This window comes from Vombatus ursinus, unplaced genomic scaffold (genome assembly GCF_900497805.2).
Source record: "Vombatus ursinus unplaced genomic scaffold, bare-nosed wombat genome assembly UNPS02014772.1, whole genome shotgun sequence".
Classification (NCBI taxonomy): Eukaryota; Metazoa; Chordata; class Mammalia; order Diprotodontia; family Vombatidae; genus Vombatus; species Vombatus ursinus.
Genome location: NW_020954550.1, coordinates 35,592,450 through 35,608,615, shown reverse-complemented (window position 1 = coordinate 35,608,615; position 16,166 = coordinate 35,592,450). Strand labels below are relative to the sequence as shown.

At 34.7% G+C, this 16,166-nt stretch overlaps 1 protein-coding gene across 6 annotated transcripts in view; it reads right to left on the bottom strand.

Annotated features, from left to right (window-relative positions):
- Positions 1–16,166, bottom strand: part of RICTOR (RPTOR independent companion of MTOR complex 2) — a 130,556-nt gene that overhangs the window by 20,116 nt on the left and 94,274 nt on the right. For 3 of the 6 annotated variants that reach the window (XM_027863345.1, XM_027863346.1, XM_027863350.1), the window contains 12 exons: positions 12,853–13,052; positions 12,478–12,604; positions 11,526–11,690; positions 11,269–11,345; positions 10,512–10,590; positions 9,594–9,703; positions 9,268–9,355; positions 8,023–8,115; positions 7,517–7,623; positions 4,378–4,607; positions 1,433–2,444; positions 1,071–1,142 (listed from right to left, as the gene is read on the bottom strand). In XM_027863345.1, coding sequence (XP_027719146.1) covers positions 1,071–1,142; positions 1,433–2,444; positions 4,378–4,607; positions 7,517–7,623; positions 8,023–8,115; positions 9,268–9,355; positions 9,594–9,703; positions 10,512–10,590; positions 11,269–11,345; positions 11,526–11,690; positions 12,478–12,604; positions 12,853–13,052 — 2,360 coding nt within the window. The remainder of the gene's footprint in view (positions 1–1,070; positions 1,143–1,432; positions 2,445–4,377; positions 4,608–7,516; positions 7,624–8,022; positions 8,116–9,267; positions 9,356–9,593; positions 9,704–10,511; positions 10,591–11,268; positions 11,346–11,525; positions 11,691–12,477; positions 12,605–12,852; positions 13,053–16,166) is intronic. The other 3 variants (XM_027863348.1, XM_027863349.1, XM_027863347.1) reach the window with 2 other exon arrangements.

Genomic DNA, 16,166 nt, shown 5'->3' with positions numbered 1-16,166 from the left:
TGAACAGTGCCCTGTAGCTCACAAAACATTTTCACCTATATAATAGGTATTATTAGCCCTATTTTATAGATGAATAAAAAGAGACTAAATAATAACTTCCCACAATTATATAGTTAATTGAGCCAAGAAACAAAAAGTTCTTTTAACTCAGTAAAGTAGTCTTTCCACTTTGTGATACTACCTAGAAATACAATCCAGTTATGGGGCTGGCCTTACTGAAAGTGAACTGCTAGTTATTAGAGGAGGAAAATTACAAAAAAAAAAATTAGTAATGTAAATATCAGAATCAGACATATTTTAGTAAAAATATAAAGCTATATGGAAAAGGGTTTATGACTAAAAATATTTGGTTCACCAAGCAAAAAACACATAGAAATCATAGCCATAGCCAAAGCTACTATGTTAAACTCAAAGCAACATTTATTAAGCTTTTACTATGTGCAAGTCACAGTGCTAACTTCTGGGGATAAAAAGGCAAAAATAAGAAGGTTCTTGCCTTCAAGAACCTAACAGCCCACTGGCAGGAATGTTATGTAAATAGATATGTATAATACAAGGGAGGGAGTGAAAGGAACAAAAGTGAGTTCAGATAAAAATGCTCTAAAAATATTTAAGGAGGCAAAGAAAACTAACAGCAGGGGGGAATCAGGAAAGGTTCCAAGGAAAAAGTGACACCTGAGGTGTCACTTTGAAGAAAGATAAGGAATCTGAAATTCTGAGTGTGTGTATACATACATACATACATATATATATATATACACACACATACACACACACATATATATATACACACATATATATGCATATATATTTATAAAATTAAATTCTAATCAGGACATTTCAGTTCATTTCAACTAACTTGATCTAATCACTAAATATTATCAATACCGTAAATTTATTCTTAAGAAGAATATAATACAAAGAGAGGGGTCAATTTCTTCAGTTTTCATTGTTTCTACTAAATAGCTACAGCTGCTTAAAACAAATGGAAATTACCACTGAAGTTTTTACTGAAATTGTTTAAAAAAAAAAAAAAGAGGTCAACTTTTTGGGCCTTAAAATTGACCTACCTGAAAAGGTTGTTTGTTATTGTAGGTCTTAAGCTCCTGATTCCCCCGACATGCTTCTTTTTAAAATCGATCCTTGCAGAAGCGAGAAATAAATAAAAAAAAAAAGCTTGTGACTTGTGTGTCCTAGCAAAGCATGTATGTTCATTTTCAGGGCCTACAAGGAGTTTCATTCCCCCCCTTGCAGCTGCAAGAATCAATTTCAAATCATATCAGACAATCAGGAGCTTATAACCTACCACAGTAAATAATTAGTAACTGTAATTTTGAGGCCTAAGTAGATGTAAAACACTTCCAAAATATCCAGCTATAGTTTAGATATTTTAACCTGAACTATAATTGTTAACTAAAAAATGTTTTCTTACCTGCTTGGTGTTAACCTTGAATCAAGGCTACCAGTCTTCATAGTAATGGTGTCAGTAAAAAGCACATCTTTTGCTGGAGATGCCAAAGCTTCAGAATGAGATAAAGATGGATGCATTCTTTGTTGTTGCAATCTTTTCAATGTAGCATAACCAAAGGCATCTCTAGAACTCGTATAACTAAAGTTATAATCTGCTAGACTTTTAATTGTAGCAACAGAGGGGGCTTTAAGGGACTGTGCTCTACGAGGAAGTGTATGAGAAGAACCTGGTGGCACCAGAGACACAGAGTTTGATTTTGAAAGAGGCAGATGGTTGGACTGTGGTGTTGAACAGTGGCTTGTTTTAACAGTTTTAGTACTTACCACTGTACTCAAACTTCCACAGTCTGTGTCCATTGTTGTAGTGTCCACACCTACTGTCTCTCTTGAAGGACTTGAGCTCATTGAGCTTATACCACTTGTTGTAGTATCTGTATTGAAACTTTGGCTACGTATCTTCATATGTGAACTCGTAGAGTTGTCAACAACTAATCTTTCTCTGCTTGTGTTTTCCCTGTGATTTTCTGTACCAAGACTCTTTGCAAATTTTAGATCATTTTCCCCAATGCTAGGTGTGCTACCAGAGTCTTCAATTTGCTTGGTTCCAACAAAAGAAGTTTCTAATCTTAATGTTTTCTGAACTTTGGAAATGGATGAGAAATCGTCACTATGATTAAAGTCAATACTGGATGGCTCTGTAACTGTTCTATTTCGCCTGATGCCAGATTTATTTTCAGATGTCAGCTTGCCCCCTTTTGGATCACTGCTACTGCGATGTTTTTTATTAGGCAGAGTAAGGGAATTTAAGATGCGATTCTTCACAAGTCTACTAGAGGCAAAAAAGGGGAATGGATTTTTATCCTTTATGGGTCCGGTCCGATCATAAAACGTTTGTTCTGCGTCCTCATTGATATCAAGGAAAAATGTACTGGTAGAGCTGCTGCCAAATCGGTCATCCTCCATAATAAACATACCTAAAATGAAAAGTTCCATGTTATTAAATGCATCTAAAAATTAAAATATATTCACTCTGTAAATTTTAGTGATCATTTGACCTTAAAACAGAATATTTTATGTTACAGATTAATATTCACATAGGTCACAAAAGTATTAAATATACTGAAACTCTTCAAAAAGTTATCCTTGAGATTAAGTCTGAGGGATAATAGGTATTTATATAGTGATATTAGATATTTATATGAGTATCAGAAGACATTTATATAGTACCTTGAGATTCACAAAGGACTTTATATGCACTATCTCATTTCAGTAAGTCTCAAAATAAAGGCAAGAGATAGGTATAACAATAATTATCATTCCCGTTTTCACAGATGAGCAGTCAAAGAGGTTAAATAAATTGTGCATCATAACAAAATCAGCAATTGCCAGAAGTAGAATTTGAACCAGGTATCTCCTGCCTTCAAATCCAGCACTCTTTCCACAATACCTAATGACTATGCCACCAACAGGTGAGATCCTTCTGGCACTTCTAGTGATGAAGGGGGAAGGTGACGGTGTCAAGACTTACATGTCTCACAAAGAATTCACAACAGTTACTGATGCTTCTGTATATCAGTAACATCTCAATGAGACGAGATGACACCAGGGGAGGGGCAGATTAATACAATACAAAACATAACACACACAAGAGCTGGGAGTGGAACCAGATTTTCCTGATCTTGTGCCCGGAAAGCATACAGATGACAACCAGAAGAGAAGACTGATGATTCAAGGACTTGTGCTGTGTGTGAACCTTTAGCAGATATATAGGTACATTGTAAATTTAACACTAGTACCACTCATTACCCAACCTGTAGTACTTTTTGGAATCTTGTGAGGGAAAGGGGGTGAACTTTATTTCTTATTAACTACTCTCTACTCCCCAGAGCTACAGCAATTGCCATAATACATATAGTCTGACTGTTCTATAAACAGCAGTAGGAAGTGATGCACAGGTGGGAAAAACAACAACAAAATAACGTGACAAAAACAGAAGCTAGAAAGGGATTCAAGGTAGCTCCACATTACATTCTATAATGCTTCACTCGTTAACCCCAAAGCAGTAGCAATGGCAACCAAATAAAGGAAAAAGTGTGAGAGGGCAGTGAGATCAATATTTGATGCTAAATTTCCACAGTACATAAGCAGAGTCCTTAAAGAGCCTTACCCCTGACAATCAAGATTCTGCAGTTTTTCCTTGAAGCTATAATGGTTTGGAAGATGTAGATATATTTTCACATGGACTGTGAATAAATACCTATGGAATGAATTCCTCGAACACTTTCCTACTGCTCAACTAACTGCATTTGTTGTCATTCTCTATGCCCAAGTCCTCAACTCTGAATGAAGCACAGGTTAAAAACAAAGTTGATTGTGATTTAAGAGGAAGGGAAAAAAAATGGAATATGTGCTTCAATGAATTGGGAAGTGTTCTAACAAAATTCTGGAGGAACTTCCATGTAGGAAGAAGCTACTCCCAGAGTAATAAAGACAATGCCTGAATAGAGTGTCTGCATTATCTAGAGCAGAAGTTCTTTTTGTATCATGAATCCCTAAAGTGATCTGGGTAAGCCTATAGACACTTTCTCAGAATAATATTTTTTAATTGATAAAATAAAATGCATAGGATTATTAAGGAAACCAGTTATATTGAAATACAATTATTAAAAATGTTTTTTTTTTAAATTTCATGGCATGTTAAAAACCCCTTTTCTGCATTAAGGGGATATGAATCATTAATAGGGTATTGCTGCTAAATAATAGATTATATGTCTTAGAAAGATTACCGCAATTGCCTTAAAAGAAAACAAAAATGCTTTCATGATTAAGAATAAACTAATATAATTTGAAATTCTGCATGCAAACATTAATTTTAACTTTGTTTAACTGAATGGTAATAATGCTTACTTGATGGTGCAGATTCACTTTCACTATTATGCCTAGAACTGGTAGACTCAGAGTTTAGACTTAGAGTGCTTGGGATAGAAGAAAGTTCATTGCAGAGTTGCTCCATGTCATCTGGAACCACTGGCCATGGTTGTTTGCGACTGTGTCTCACAGCATCCCAATTGTGATATTTTAGAATATCACATCCTTGTTTAGTTTTGGCTATCAGACCAAGCACGTAGACACAGGTTCTGTATAGGTTACAATGCAAAAACATGGAATTTTTTTAGAACCAATGATTTAAATGAAAAAGTAATTTTCCATAAATGATTACTATTTTTTTATATCTCCTTAAAAAGCCATTGGACATAAGGTCCTGTGAAGAAACTCATGGAATGCAGCTATATTTCAGAGCTCCTTGAAACCTTTGATACCTTTACTAGATGTGGGGACTGAGCCCATATTTCTTTTTCTATCTCTGCTAATATGATCACAAGAGTGATGGCTTCATGAACCACTGCATACCTAAGTGCATGCGTGTATTTGTGTGTGTGCACGCATGCATGCTTTTGCTGTCACCCCAAAGGTTTCCTAGGACAGGTACCGAAAACTACTTTCGTTTTAGAGATTTGAACAACAGTTGAAAATGATCAAGGGGAAATAAGGTTAACAATGTATGCAAATGGTATAAGAAATCAAACTAGTCAAAAATTTAACGACCAGTATAAATGGTTGGTACTATCTAAAACTACTTTCATTTTGAACCCTGGATAAGAATGGGTCCAGGCACTAAAAGGGTGTGAGAGAAATATCTCTTTACATTTTCAATCTCTTGCTTAATTACTCCTCTCTTCTGTCTTCCTCCCAACAAGATAGGCCCCACAATCCCTTCTAGAAGAAGAATCAACAACCACTCCAACACCCTCAATATGCTTATTCCCATCATTCATGAGATAACAAGGACTCAAATGTACATATCACAGGTATCAGAGTTCCACCTGCCTATTATCTAAGGTCACATAATTCTTCTACAAAAATACAGTGCAAATATAAATTTACATTGAAAATACTTAAATCCATAAATAAGCAGATGTATTTTATAAAACATAAAAACATATCTACAGAAAATAATTGAGATGAAAAACTAAACAAGACAAAAAAGTCAGTTACCTTCTACACAAGGCAGATTTCTTTTCATTTTTGGCATAAAAACACAAAAATATTTATTTAAAATATACCCACATATATAGTTTAAGTAACTCCATGATCACAATCATAAACTTTAAAATATTTCTTAGAAAAGTTTATTATAGTTAAGCATACATGCATTTACAACAAATTTTTAAAATTCTATACAACTCTTGGTCTCTTAAAACATATAAATAACTTAAGTTAAAAAAAACTACTAATAGATTAGAACTCAGAGTTACTAAAGTCTGTACTTGAAGTTATTTATAATGTAATAAGCTATTCTTTGGAAAGATGATGTAAATAATGCTCAACGAGTAGGACTTGCACTTGATTATTTAAGTAGCAATGAAAGCTTACAATGAGCTACCCAAAACTGTCATCTGGTCACTACTATTACTGGGTTGGGACTAGGGATACAGTGGATGCTACAAAACAGATTTCTGGGAGAGTGCAACTGGTCTAGGTCAATTTAATTCAACTAATATTAAGCGTCCATAGTACTTGGAAGGCACTGCTATATATTGGGGCTATGACAACAACAACAAATGACAGTCTAAGAAGCTTAAGATACCTATATCTATACCTATTATGATATGCATAGAGATAAAGTATGGTACAAGGCAGACTATGATGAGAGCAGGGCGCAAGTTCAGACAAAGAGCTCCAGGAAAGGCTGAGGAAGCTGGGAATATTTTATCTATATCTGTGGGAAGAGAGGGAAGATATCAGGGACAGCTTCTAGAAAGAAGTGGCACCTGAACTGGGCCTTTAAAAAGAGAAAAAACTTCAAAAGGAGAGATGTGGAGAGAGTACATTCAAGATATGGAGGCAAGTGAGCAAATACAGGAGATGGTAGGTAAAGTTTGGACTAGCAGTCTTCAAACATTTTTGGTCATGCACTAGTATTAGCATTAAAAGAAAAAAGGATGTAAATGTAACCACAATATATGAATATATATAAATTATATACATGCATTACTATACATATCACTCACACACACACACACACACACAAACACACACACAGAATGAATTTAAAGTTGAAGGAAGAATAGTAACTGGAGGAATCAGGATGGGCCTCGAAGAAAAGGGATTCTAAGAGGTGAAGTAAGAAAGAAGCATATTTTAGGCATGAGTTCAACTTATACAAAAGCAAAGACACTGAAGATGGAACATCCTATAAGAGGAAAGAGCAGGATGGACAATATGGCTGAACCACAGAGCATGTAAAGGCAAGTAATGAACAATAAAAATGAGAAGAGAGATTTGAGACAGAGAGACTTATCAGAAAGCTGCTGAAATAATGTAGGTGAAAAATAATGAGAGTCTAAAATAAGACAGTGGTTCTGAGAATGGAGAGAATGGGATTAATTAAATAGAACTGGTAGAAATAGAACTGACAAGACCTAACAAATGATTCGATATGAGGTATAGGAAAGAGGGAAGAGGAGAGAATAGTAGGTTGGAGACCAAGGTGACTAGGACTAGAAGCCCTCAGAAATATGGTCAAACATATACCTTGGAAAGATTTGTTTTTATAGTTGTGTGACATGAATTGGACTGGGAAGGGACCAGTGTAGAATCACATTTGTGATTCCTCTTCAGCAAGTTTCTTTAGGTCAATTTGCTGAGATTTATAGCAATTACTAGGAATTAAGAGACAGAAGTATTGGTCCCTGACAAGTCTATTACCTGTGGGACCTCCATTTCTGGAATTTCCACTTCTCTGGGTCTCAGTCTCCTCATCTGTAAACAAGGAAGGTGGACCAGATGTTTTCTAAGGAAACTCATAATCTGAACTGTGGTCTTATTATCACAAAAACCTTTTAAGACTGAGAGTTCGTTCATAAGTCAACATTTTAGTTATAACACAAAATTATGGATCAAATATATGAGGTTTATTGTCTAAAGGTCAATGTACTCTATACTAAAGAAACACATTATAAAGTAAAAAAAAAAAAATACACACCCTCTAATGGAGAGAACCTCACAATGCTGTGCTAATGCCATTATATCTGGAATCACATTCTCCTCTTGAAGCAAGTTAAGACCCCAGTTTGATGATCCAATATTACCCTGGAATTAAAAAAAAAAAATTCTTTGCTATTAGGTAAGGCTACCAAACATAGAGGATTTTCAAGAAACCCAGGAAAAGGGAAAGACATAAAATAAACCCTTTTCTATAAGACAAATGCCAACCATTCCCTGATGACAGAGGAATTAAAACAAGCAAACAAAAGTTTTTGCCAGGCAAAACCAAATCTTTATATAAGATTATTGTGAAAGGACCTGCTTTTCAGAATGAATATAACATTTAAATTAGCGGAGACAGTTTTCGTCTTGGAAAATTAAAGACTGACAATAGAAATTTCAAAGACATCTACGCGAGACAACATACTATTAAAGGAAAAAAGAACAGAATCTAGGAAATGGCAAAGCTATCACATATCTATCACATACTAATTAAGTACTAACCAAGGCCCAAAGGGCTGCTTTCAGCTGCTTTACTCCTTCCCACTTATCCAACATTGGTGAACGAATAGTATAACTGAGATCTGGAACAACACTCTAGATAGGAAAGCAAGGAAAAACACTTAACAACAATATACTAGATTTCTTTTATTGCTATTAACTCTCAATTTTAAATTATTTTCATAAATTTTATGTTACGTTACATAAAATGACACTAACAAAAAATAAGCTTTTCAGATTCCAAGTATTAAGGTAGGAAGCTTGTTTCTCAGGAATTCTTTTTAATTTCTAGTGGCCTTTTTCACAACTACCTCACAAATTCCTCTTATTTTCATCCCATTCTCTTCCATTTTCTTCTGTTGTCTCTTTATGGCCTAGTCTTTCAAAACAGCCTTCTTATACATGGATTGTCTCACATATTTCACTACTGATTTATAAATATAAAGCACAAACAATCACTCAGACAGAGGTTGGCCTGGCCATGCAAGAAGTCACATGCAGATGCACTGGTACCACAACTGCAATAAAAATGCACAAAAGTCACTCACATATGCCTAACCCTACATACCTCACATAGATATGTGTATACACACAAACACATACACATGTCTGGTGAATTTCCATATAATATACACTTACATTTTCTTTTTGTTCTTAAATTTAGGCAATATATTTGTCTTTTAAAGAATAATGACAACTGCATTATAATATATGTATACACACAATACACCTACATACATACATGCACATATATGCATGCACACACACCCACAGGGGTATTGGGGGGGCGGTATGTGTGTGATGGGATAATGGAGCAGGCCTTGAAGTCAGAAAGATCTGACCCACTCTCAGACACTATATGGCTGTGTGCTCCTGGGTAAGTCACTTAACTACTAAGCGCTCCCAGGAAACTCTCCATGACTATATGATATAGAGAAGATGCCCTGTATTGGTAGAAGGAGTTTTCTTACTCAGGGATTCTCTATATTCCAATGAAAACTCGGAACCAAGGTTAATCTATATCCATAATTATGAGATTGAGATATGAATATCACAAATAGTGAGATGTAGAAATGTGTTCGAATTAATAGTGTAAATATTTTTGATCAGTCATGGAGCACCATCCTAATTATATCACTGAATTTACTGCTATTTTAAGTTCTTTTCCAAAGAACATATCTTCATAAATTAGCATTTTTAAAATCAGCCATGCTCCATAAGCAATCTACAGTGTAATTAAAATTTTACCTGTACCTCCAACAAATGACATCCTGTTTTGTGGTGCACCAGTTGTCCATAAAGGTGTATGGGCAAGTAGACATGTGGTCGCTGTAATCTAGTGTAACAAAAATGATTTGATAAAACCTACTGTATCCATTCTAAGAATGCTCTAATTAAAAATATTACTGACATTATTAGTCATAGAAAATTAGGCATATTTCCCTCATGAATTGTACATTTAATACACAATTAACAAGATAAAATAAATAGAAATAAACTAGAAAGAAAATAAGCTTATTATAAATTAAATTTAGTTACTGATGCATGAATTATTTCTGTAAGGCTGATGATACCTTTGGTTACTTCGACGAACATAGTTATCACCATCTATGGGTTTGCGATAGGTTGTAAGCGCTTCATTAAGTTGTTCCTCAATTAATTCAACATATTTTGAATTGTATTCCTAAAAGGTAACACAGTATTAGTACTGCATATTGCCAATAGAAAAGAGTATAGTAAGTCAAGTACTTAAAACATTTGAAGAATTCATACAAATATGTAGATTTTCCTTTTGTTTGTTATTTTTAAGTCCCTATATGTTTCCATGTGATGATCATTTGTTACATTCTTAAAGATATCCTAAAAGGAACAGGGCAAAAGTAAAGAAACTGACCCTTGAAGAGTCCAAAATTTTTTGACTTCTTCAACCTGCTGCAAAAAGAACTTGTGCCTACTTTTCACGCCTAAGTAGAAACTTCTTTACCATAAAGCCTTATGTAAATTGTTAGCCTAAAGTGAATTTTGTCAATATTGCTGTATTTGCTTTATTGGGTTTCTCACCTCCTTAGTTTAGGAGAGGCATTTATGCATTTTGGCATAAAATGATCACTGTTCAGCTATAGAATACAAAGGGAAACAGAAACCATAAAAAAAAAAAAGTTTTAGAGTAAAATGACTTTAAGGTCATTAAGAACATGAGCAAGTTTTTATGAGGAATGTTTGTGACCCTGCTGACCATAAAAAAATAAGAAAAACCATCTCTGTAGGAACATGTATTTTTGTAGCTAATTTAGAAATCTGAAATTATGGAAGTTTAATATCAGTTTCATAGATATGTATAAAGTGTCTAATCTGTTGGGGCATGAAACCCAATGATAATTATAGGAATACATGACATTGTTTAAAGCCTTCTAAATATATCTAACTTATCACTATATCTTCCCCATCCCAAAATTTTAAAACTTTTATCTCCTAATTCAATTAAATGTTACCTTTTGCCATTTTTCCATTTGCTTTGTTACATAACCCCTCTCATTAAGATAGGAAAACCCCTTCGGAATGGACAGAAATCTATAAAAGTAATAGAAGAAATTAAAGATTCAATACCCAGAATTTATAAAAGGCTATATTTATGAGATATATCCTGCATAACTAAGAAACTGAGGATTCTTTCATTTGTACAATACCTTTAATCCTAGGATACTTTGAAAGTTCTTTGCAAACAGATAAATGAGATCATAGTCATAGAATTTAAGAGTGGAGCTGACCTTGGAAATTAATTGATCCAACCATGTAATTTTCCAGATGAGGAAACTGATGTTTAAATAGGGTAAAAGATTCATCATCTAAAGTCATACAGCTACTGGTCATAAAATCAGATTTCCTACCTAGTATTCTATTCAGTACAATCCACTGAGTCCCCCTCTGACTGTATATGAGAGTACATCGTAAGAAAGAGAAGGGTAAAAAGAAAAAATAAGAAAGAAAAGGAGTACATGAAGACAAAGAAGTATTTTAACACTGAACAACATCCAAAATCTTGAAATATGTCGTATTCGCAAAATACAGAGGACTACCTGTTAAAGAAACTGTCATACTTAGTTATTCTCCAGAATTTTCCTATTTAGATTCAGTCTTATTATTCATGTCCTATAACGGTCAATTTAGGTGATGTAAGTAAAAACAAACAAACACAACTTCCCCCCACCCCCCAAAAAAGGGAAAAAAAATCCCTTGCTTAATATTTACCTAAGAAGGAGAAGCAGACCTTTGTCTCCAAGATGAGATAAGGCTGGTTTCATTTGGATGAGAGCATGAAGATTGGCCTAAAAAGAAACAGACAAATTATCAATTGGACAAAATAACTGATTATTAGGAATTAGCTTAATCAATCATTCACTCAAGTTGAAAAGTAAATTTAGTTATAAAATACTTTCATTATTTTAAAAGACAAGAATTTTTCTCATCCACACTTAAGTATCTCATAACCAAAAGGAAATATTCACCTTGTCTTCACATGCTTCATCTAAGATATCAAGAGCTTCAGAGGAAATAGTTTTATTTTTATCATGCAGTTGGGTCACTAGCAATTCAATGCCCCAGTTACTGAAGAACTCTACATTGGCCCTTAATAATACTCTTAAATGTTTTGTTGCATACAACCTGCAGCCCTGCAAAAGGTAAAAAAAAAAAAATGATAAACTTATTAAATATGCTTGTCTTTCTTACTTTAAATCAAGAATGAGACTTTTCACATCATCTTAATGAGAAGTACCTTATTACTTTATGAGTGTGTCAATTTCCTACACTGAACTATTTTAGTTGACTCAAAAAAGTGTCAAGGATGATTATAATTTCTGCTAAGGAGATATTTTATCCTCTATACCATGTGTCAAATGAAGCAAATTAAGACTTCCCTTTGGATATACTGGTTTTATTACTGCTTCACAATTAACAAATATTAAGAGTTTACTATCTACCAGACATAGTGCTAGATGCTGGGGATACAAAGTCAAAAAAAAGAAGACTATGTGCTCAGGGAGCTTACATTTTATTCAGTGAGAAAACATACACACACATGCGTGCGCACACATATTAAACAAAAACAAAGTAATTTGGGGAGGGAGAGTACTAGGAGTTGACAGGCATCAGAAGAAGCAGCTTCTTGTAGAAGGAAGCCTCTGAGCTGAACTCTAAAGGAAATCAGAAATTTTAAGAGGTAGAAGAGGGTATTAAGTGCATTATAGACATGGGGTCAGCCATTGCAAAGACAGATGAAAGCACTGCATGTTAGGAACTATAAGATGGATATTGCTTCAGGTGCTTCAGAAGCAGGAAGAAGGAATAGACAAGTTACTAAGGTGACCACAACCACTAATCAGTACTTCCAAATTTTAAATTTATTTTGTTTTTATGGCTGTTCAGAAAATGCATTTTTCTTTGCCATGTTACACTCACATCAGTAGCTGCCGTTAGGATTTTGGAAAGGATAACTCTGGCCAATCCATCTCTGCTATAGTCCAAACTTGAAACTGTTAGTTTCAATAAGTGATCTTGGTTCTTCAAGGAACAAAGATTAAGAAGACTAATGAGAAAGTAAAAAAAAAAAAAAAAGATATCAGAATATATTTTGTATACGAAACAGAGTAATGCACACCAAACAGGAGCCGAACTAGCAAAGAATCATTATTTCTGCTTAGGTCTTGTATTTTTAAAACTTTTAAGTGACCACATGTACATTTTAACCAAATACAAAATCAAAAGGTTTTTTTTTAACCTGGAATAAAAAAATAAGTTTAATTATATATGAAAAATAAACTGTAGGATACTCACCACTGAAATACACTGCATTTTTCTAGCATTTTAACTCCATGAGGATGACAGGAAAGTGTTCCAATAAATAAAAAGTAGTGTTGACTAAGGGTACTCAGTAAACCATTATTTTGAAGGCTTCGTTCAGGTTTCATTCCAGATGAGGAACTAAGCCACTGAACAATATCTTTCACTAGTTCTTCTAAGTATCCTTGCCCATCCTAAAGAAAAGAGGAATAATAAAATAAGAAAAGGTTAAAAGCGTTAGAAAAACAAGTAATGCTCCTTAGTAGAAATTCATCTTAAGTACAAATAAATTTTTAAAATCATAAGAAAATTGGGGAGGGGAACACAATGAAGGTGTAAGACAAAGGGAGAGGGAAAGAGAGAGGGTGAAAACAAATGAAAAAAATCAAGAGATCCTAACTGACCAAAACAAAAAATCCGATATCAGCAAGGGGAAAGGGGAAGGGAATAAGCATTTCTATAGCACTACTATGTGCCAGGCACTATATTAAGAATTTTTTACAAATATTATCTCACTGGATCATCACAACAACGGGAGGTAGTTGAGTGTACCCACCCACCCTGTCAGACCTGACTACTATTATTATCTCCATTTTTGAGGCAAGTGAATCAAACAGGTTAAGTGATTTTCATAGGGTCACATAGCTAGTAAATGTCTGAGCCTGGAACTTAGGTCTTCTTGACTCCAGGCCCAGAGCTCTATTCACAGTGCCTCCTATACTACTCAGCAGATAATCCTGTTTCTCTCAAGTGGGAACAATTAGTTACTAAAAAACAAAACAAATATTTCAGATTTTTAGTCTATATTTATCCAGAACATATAGTAAATATTCCTAATGAAATATGCATAGAAAAACTTAAAGGAAAAAACAGAAGCTTACTTCCAGTATCAAATCAGTTTTTAATCAAGTATACTGCTGATTCATGAATTAGTGAAGGAAACATTAGTTTAACCATTAGTATTCTAAAACTGTCTTGGAAACTGTAAGTTTTGCTGTGAAATATTAAAATGTTAAGAAATACATTTTCCTATCAGTTTCACTGACTATAAGTGATAAGTTATTAATTGGAATAGCAAGAGCTAATTTTATGCAACTGATACATGATAACACTTCCCTGATTGTGAACCAGTAACAATACATATATTTGGTTTAAAGAAATTTGTAATAAACTGTATTTTCTTACCACACTGCCAAATACAAAAGTCTTCTTACAATCAAAATGTTACTTTAATTTTCTCATTTCTTATTCAAGAACTCAGAGTAATTTTGTTTTAAGTCCATTTAAGTCTAATTTGCTGTACTAGTAAAATTACTTTTAATCAAGAAATAGTAAGCATATTTACTTAGTGCTTTAAGATTCACTGAGGACTTTTAATACATCTTTGCCACATGGAACTCGGTGGTGAGTGTTTCACATGCAAAAAAACTATTGAAAAATAATCTTGAAAAAAAAAATCTTGTATCAAATTCTATCAACAATAACCACCAGGTTTGGTATACAAAAGAACACAATAATCTGACTTTATCAAGTCTTGTTTGGTATTATCTGGCATGTATTATATTTTAGGCATTGTTAATCATCTGCTTCACCATTTTCTAGATCAAGTCAACAAATATTTATCAAGTTCCTACTATGTGCCAGTCACTTGCTAAATGCTAGGAACAGAAAGATATGCAAAAAATATTCTGTGCTTTCAAGGAACTCACAGTTTAACGGGGGAAGACAACATGCAAACAATTGTGTACAAACAAGAAAAACTGGAGCTAGTCAACAGAGGAAAAGCATTTTCACTAAGAGGATTCAAGAAAAGCTTCTTGCACAAGGTAAGAATTGTTGCTGGGACCTGAACAAAGCCAAGGGATTGGAGATGAGGGAAAGCATTCCAAACTTGGGAGGGAGGTAAAAACATACAGAATCAGGAAATTGAGTGTCTTGGGCATAGAAAAGCAAGGATGCAAATGTCATTGGATTTACAGAACATATGGTTGGGGGAGTAAGGTATAAGGAGACAGAACAAGTATGAAGTGGCCAGGTTATAAAGAGCTTTAAATGCCTAAAGATGATTTTAACTTCGATCCTGGAAGTAACAAAGTACTACTGGAGCTAAATGAGTAAAATCATCTGTCCCATGATTTAGGAAGATCAATTTGACAGTTTAATGGAGGATGGACTGGAATGGTGAGAAACAAACTTGAGGAAGGGAGACCAATCAGTAGACTACGGCAACAATTCAGATGTGACATGATAAGGGCCTGCACCAGGGTAGTTACAGTATCAAAGGAGAGTAAATACAAGAAACGTTCTAAAGATAGACTCAACAAGACTTGGCAAAAGATTGGATATGGCAAGTGAGAGATTTTAGAGTCAAGGATGACACTTAAATTGTGAGCCTGGGTGACAGGGAGGATGGAGGTACACTCCACAGCAAAAGGGAGGTTAGGAAGAGAGAAAGCCTTAAGGGGAAGAACAATGTGTTCAGTTTTTGAACACGTTGATTAATATGGCTGTAGGCCTTCCAGTTCAACATGTCCAATAGGCAGTTGGAAATGTGAGTCCAGAGGTCAGAAGAGAGGCTGGGGTAAACAAGCAGATGTGAGAATCATCAACATAGATAAAAGAATCCATGGGAAATGATGAGACCAAGTGAATATAGAGGGAGAAGAGAAGAGGGCCCAGGATGGAGCCTTGGACATACTTGTGGTTAGTGAGTGTGAGCGAGACTGAAGTAGTAGAAGGCATCTGAGTGATGGGAGATATTTTTTTCAGTCACTGAAAAGCAAGGAGTTGAGTAAAGCATTTCATGAGAATCGTGAACAAGAAAATCAATGTCAGTGGATGAGTGTGTGTGCAGGTGTTTGCCTTTGGCAGGACAAAGACCTCTTCATGTAAGAAAGTAGTAAAAGAAGAAGATCCAGTAACGAAGACTGAGAAGGAGCAGTCTGGTAGGCAGGAGAACCAGGAGAGAACAGTGTCACAAAAACTTAGAGGAAAAAAGAGTATCAAGGAGAAGTAGATGATAGATGGTATCAAAGGCTACAGATAGGTCAAGGATAAGGACTGAGAAAAGGCTACTAGATTTGTTAAGACATCAATGGTGACTGTAGAGAGCAGTTACAGTTTAATGATGAAGTCAGAAGCCAGAATGCAGAAAGTTAGGAAGAGACTGAAAGGAAATGGAAGCACCATTTATAGATGGCCTTCTTAAGTAAGGTGTTTAGACACAGGTGTTTAGAATAAGAAGAGAGATATAGAGGGGCAGCTAGGTGGCGAAGTGGATAGAGCACCAGCTCTGAAGTCAGGACCTG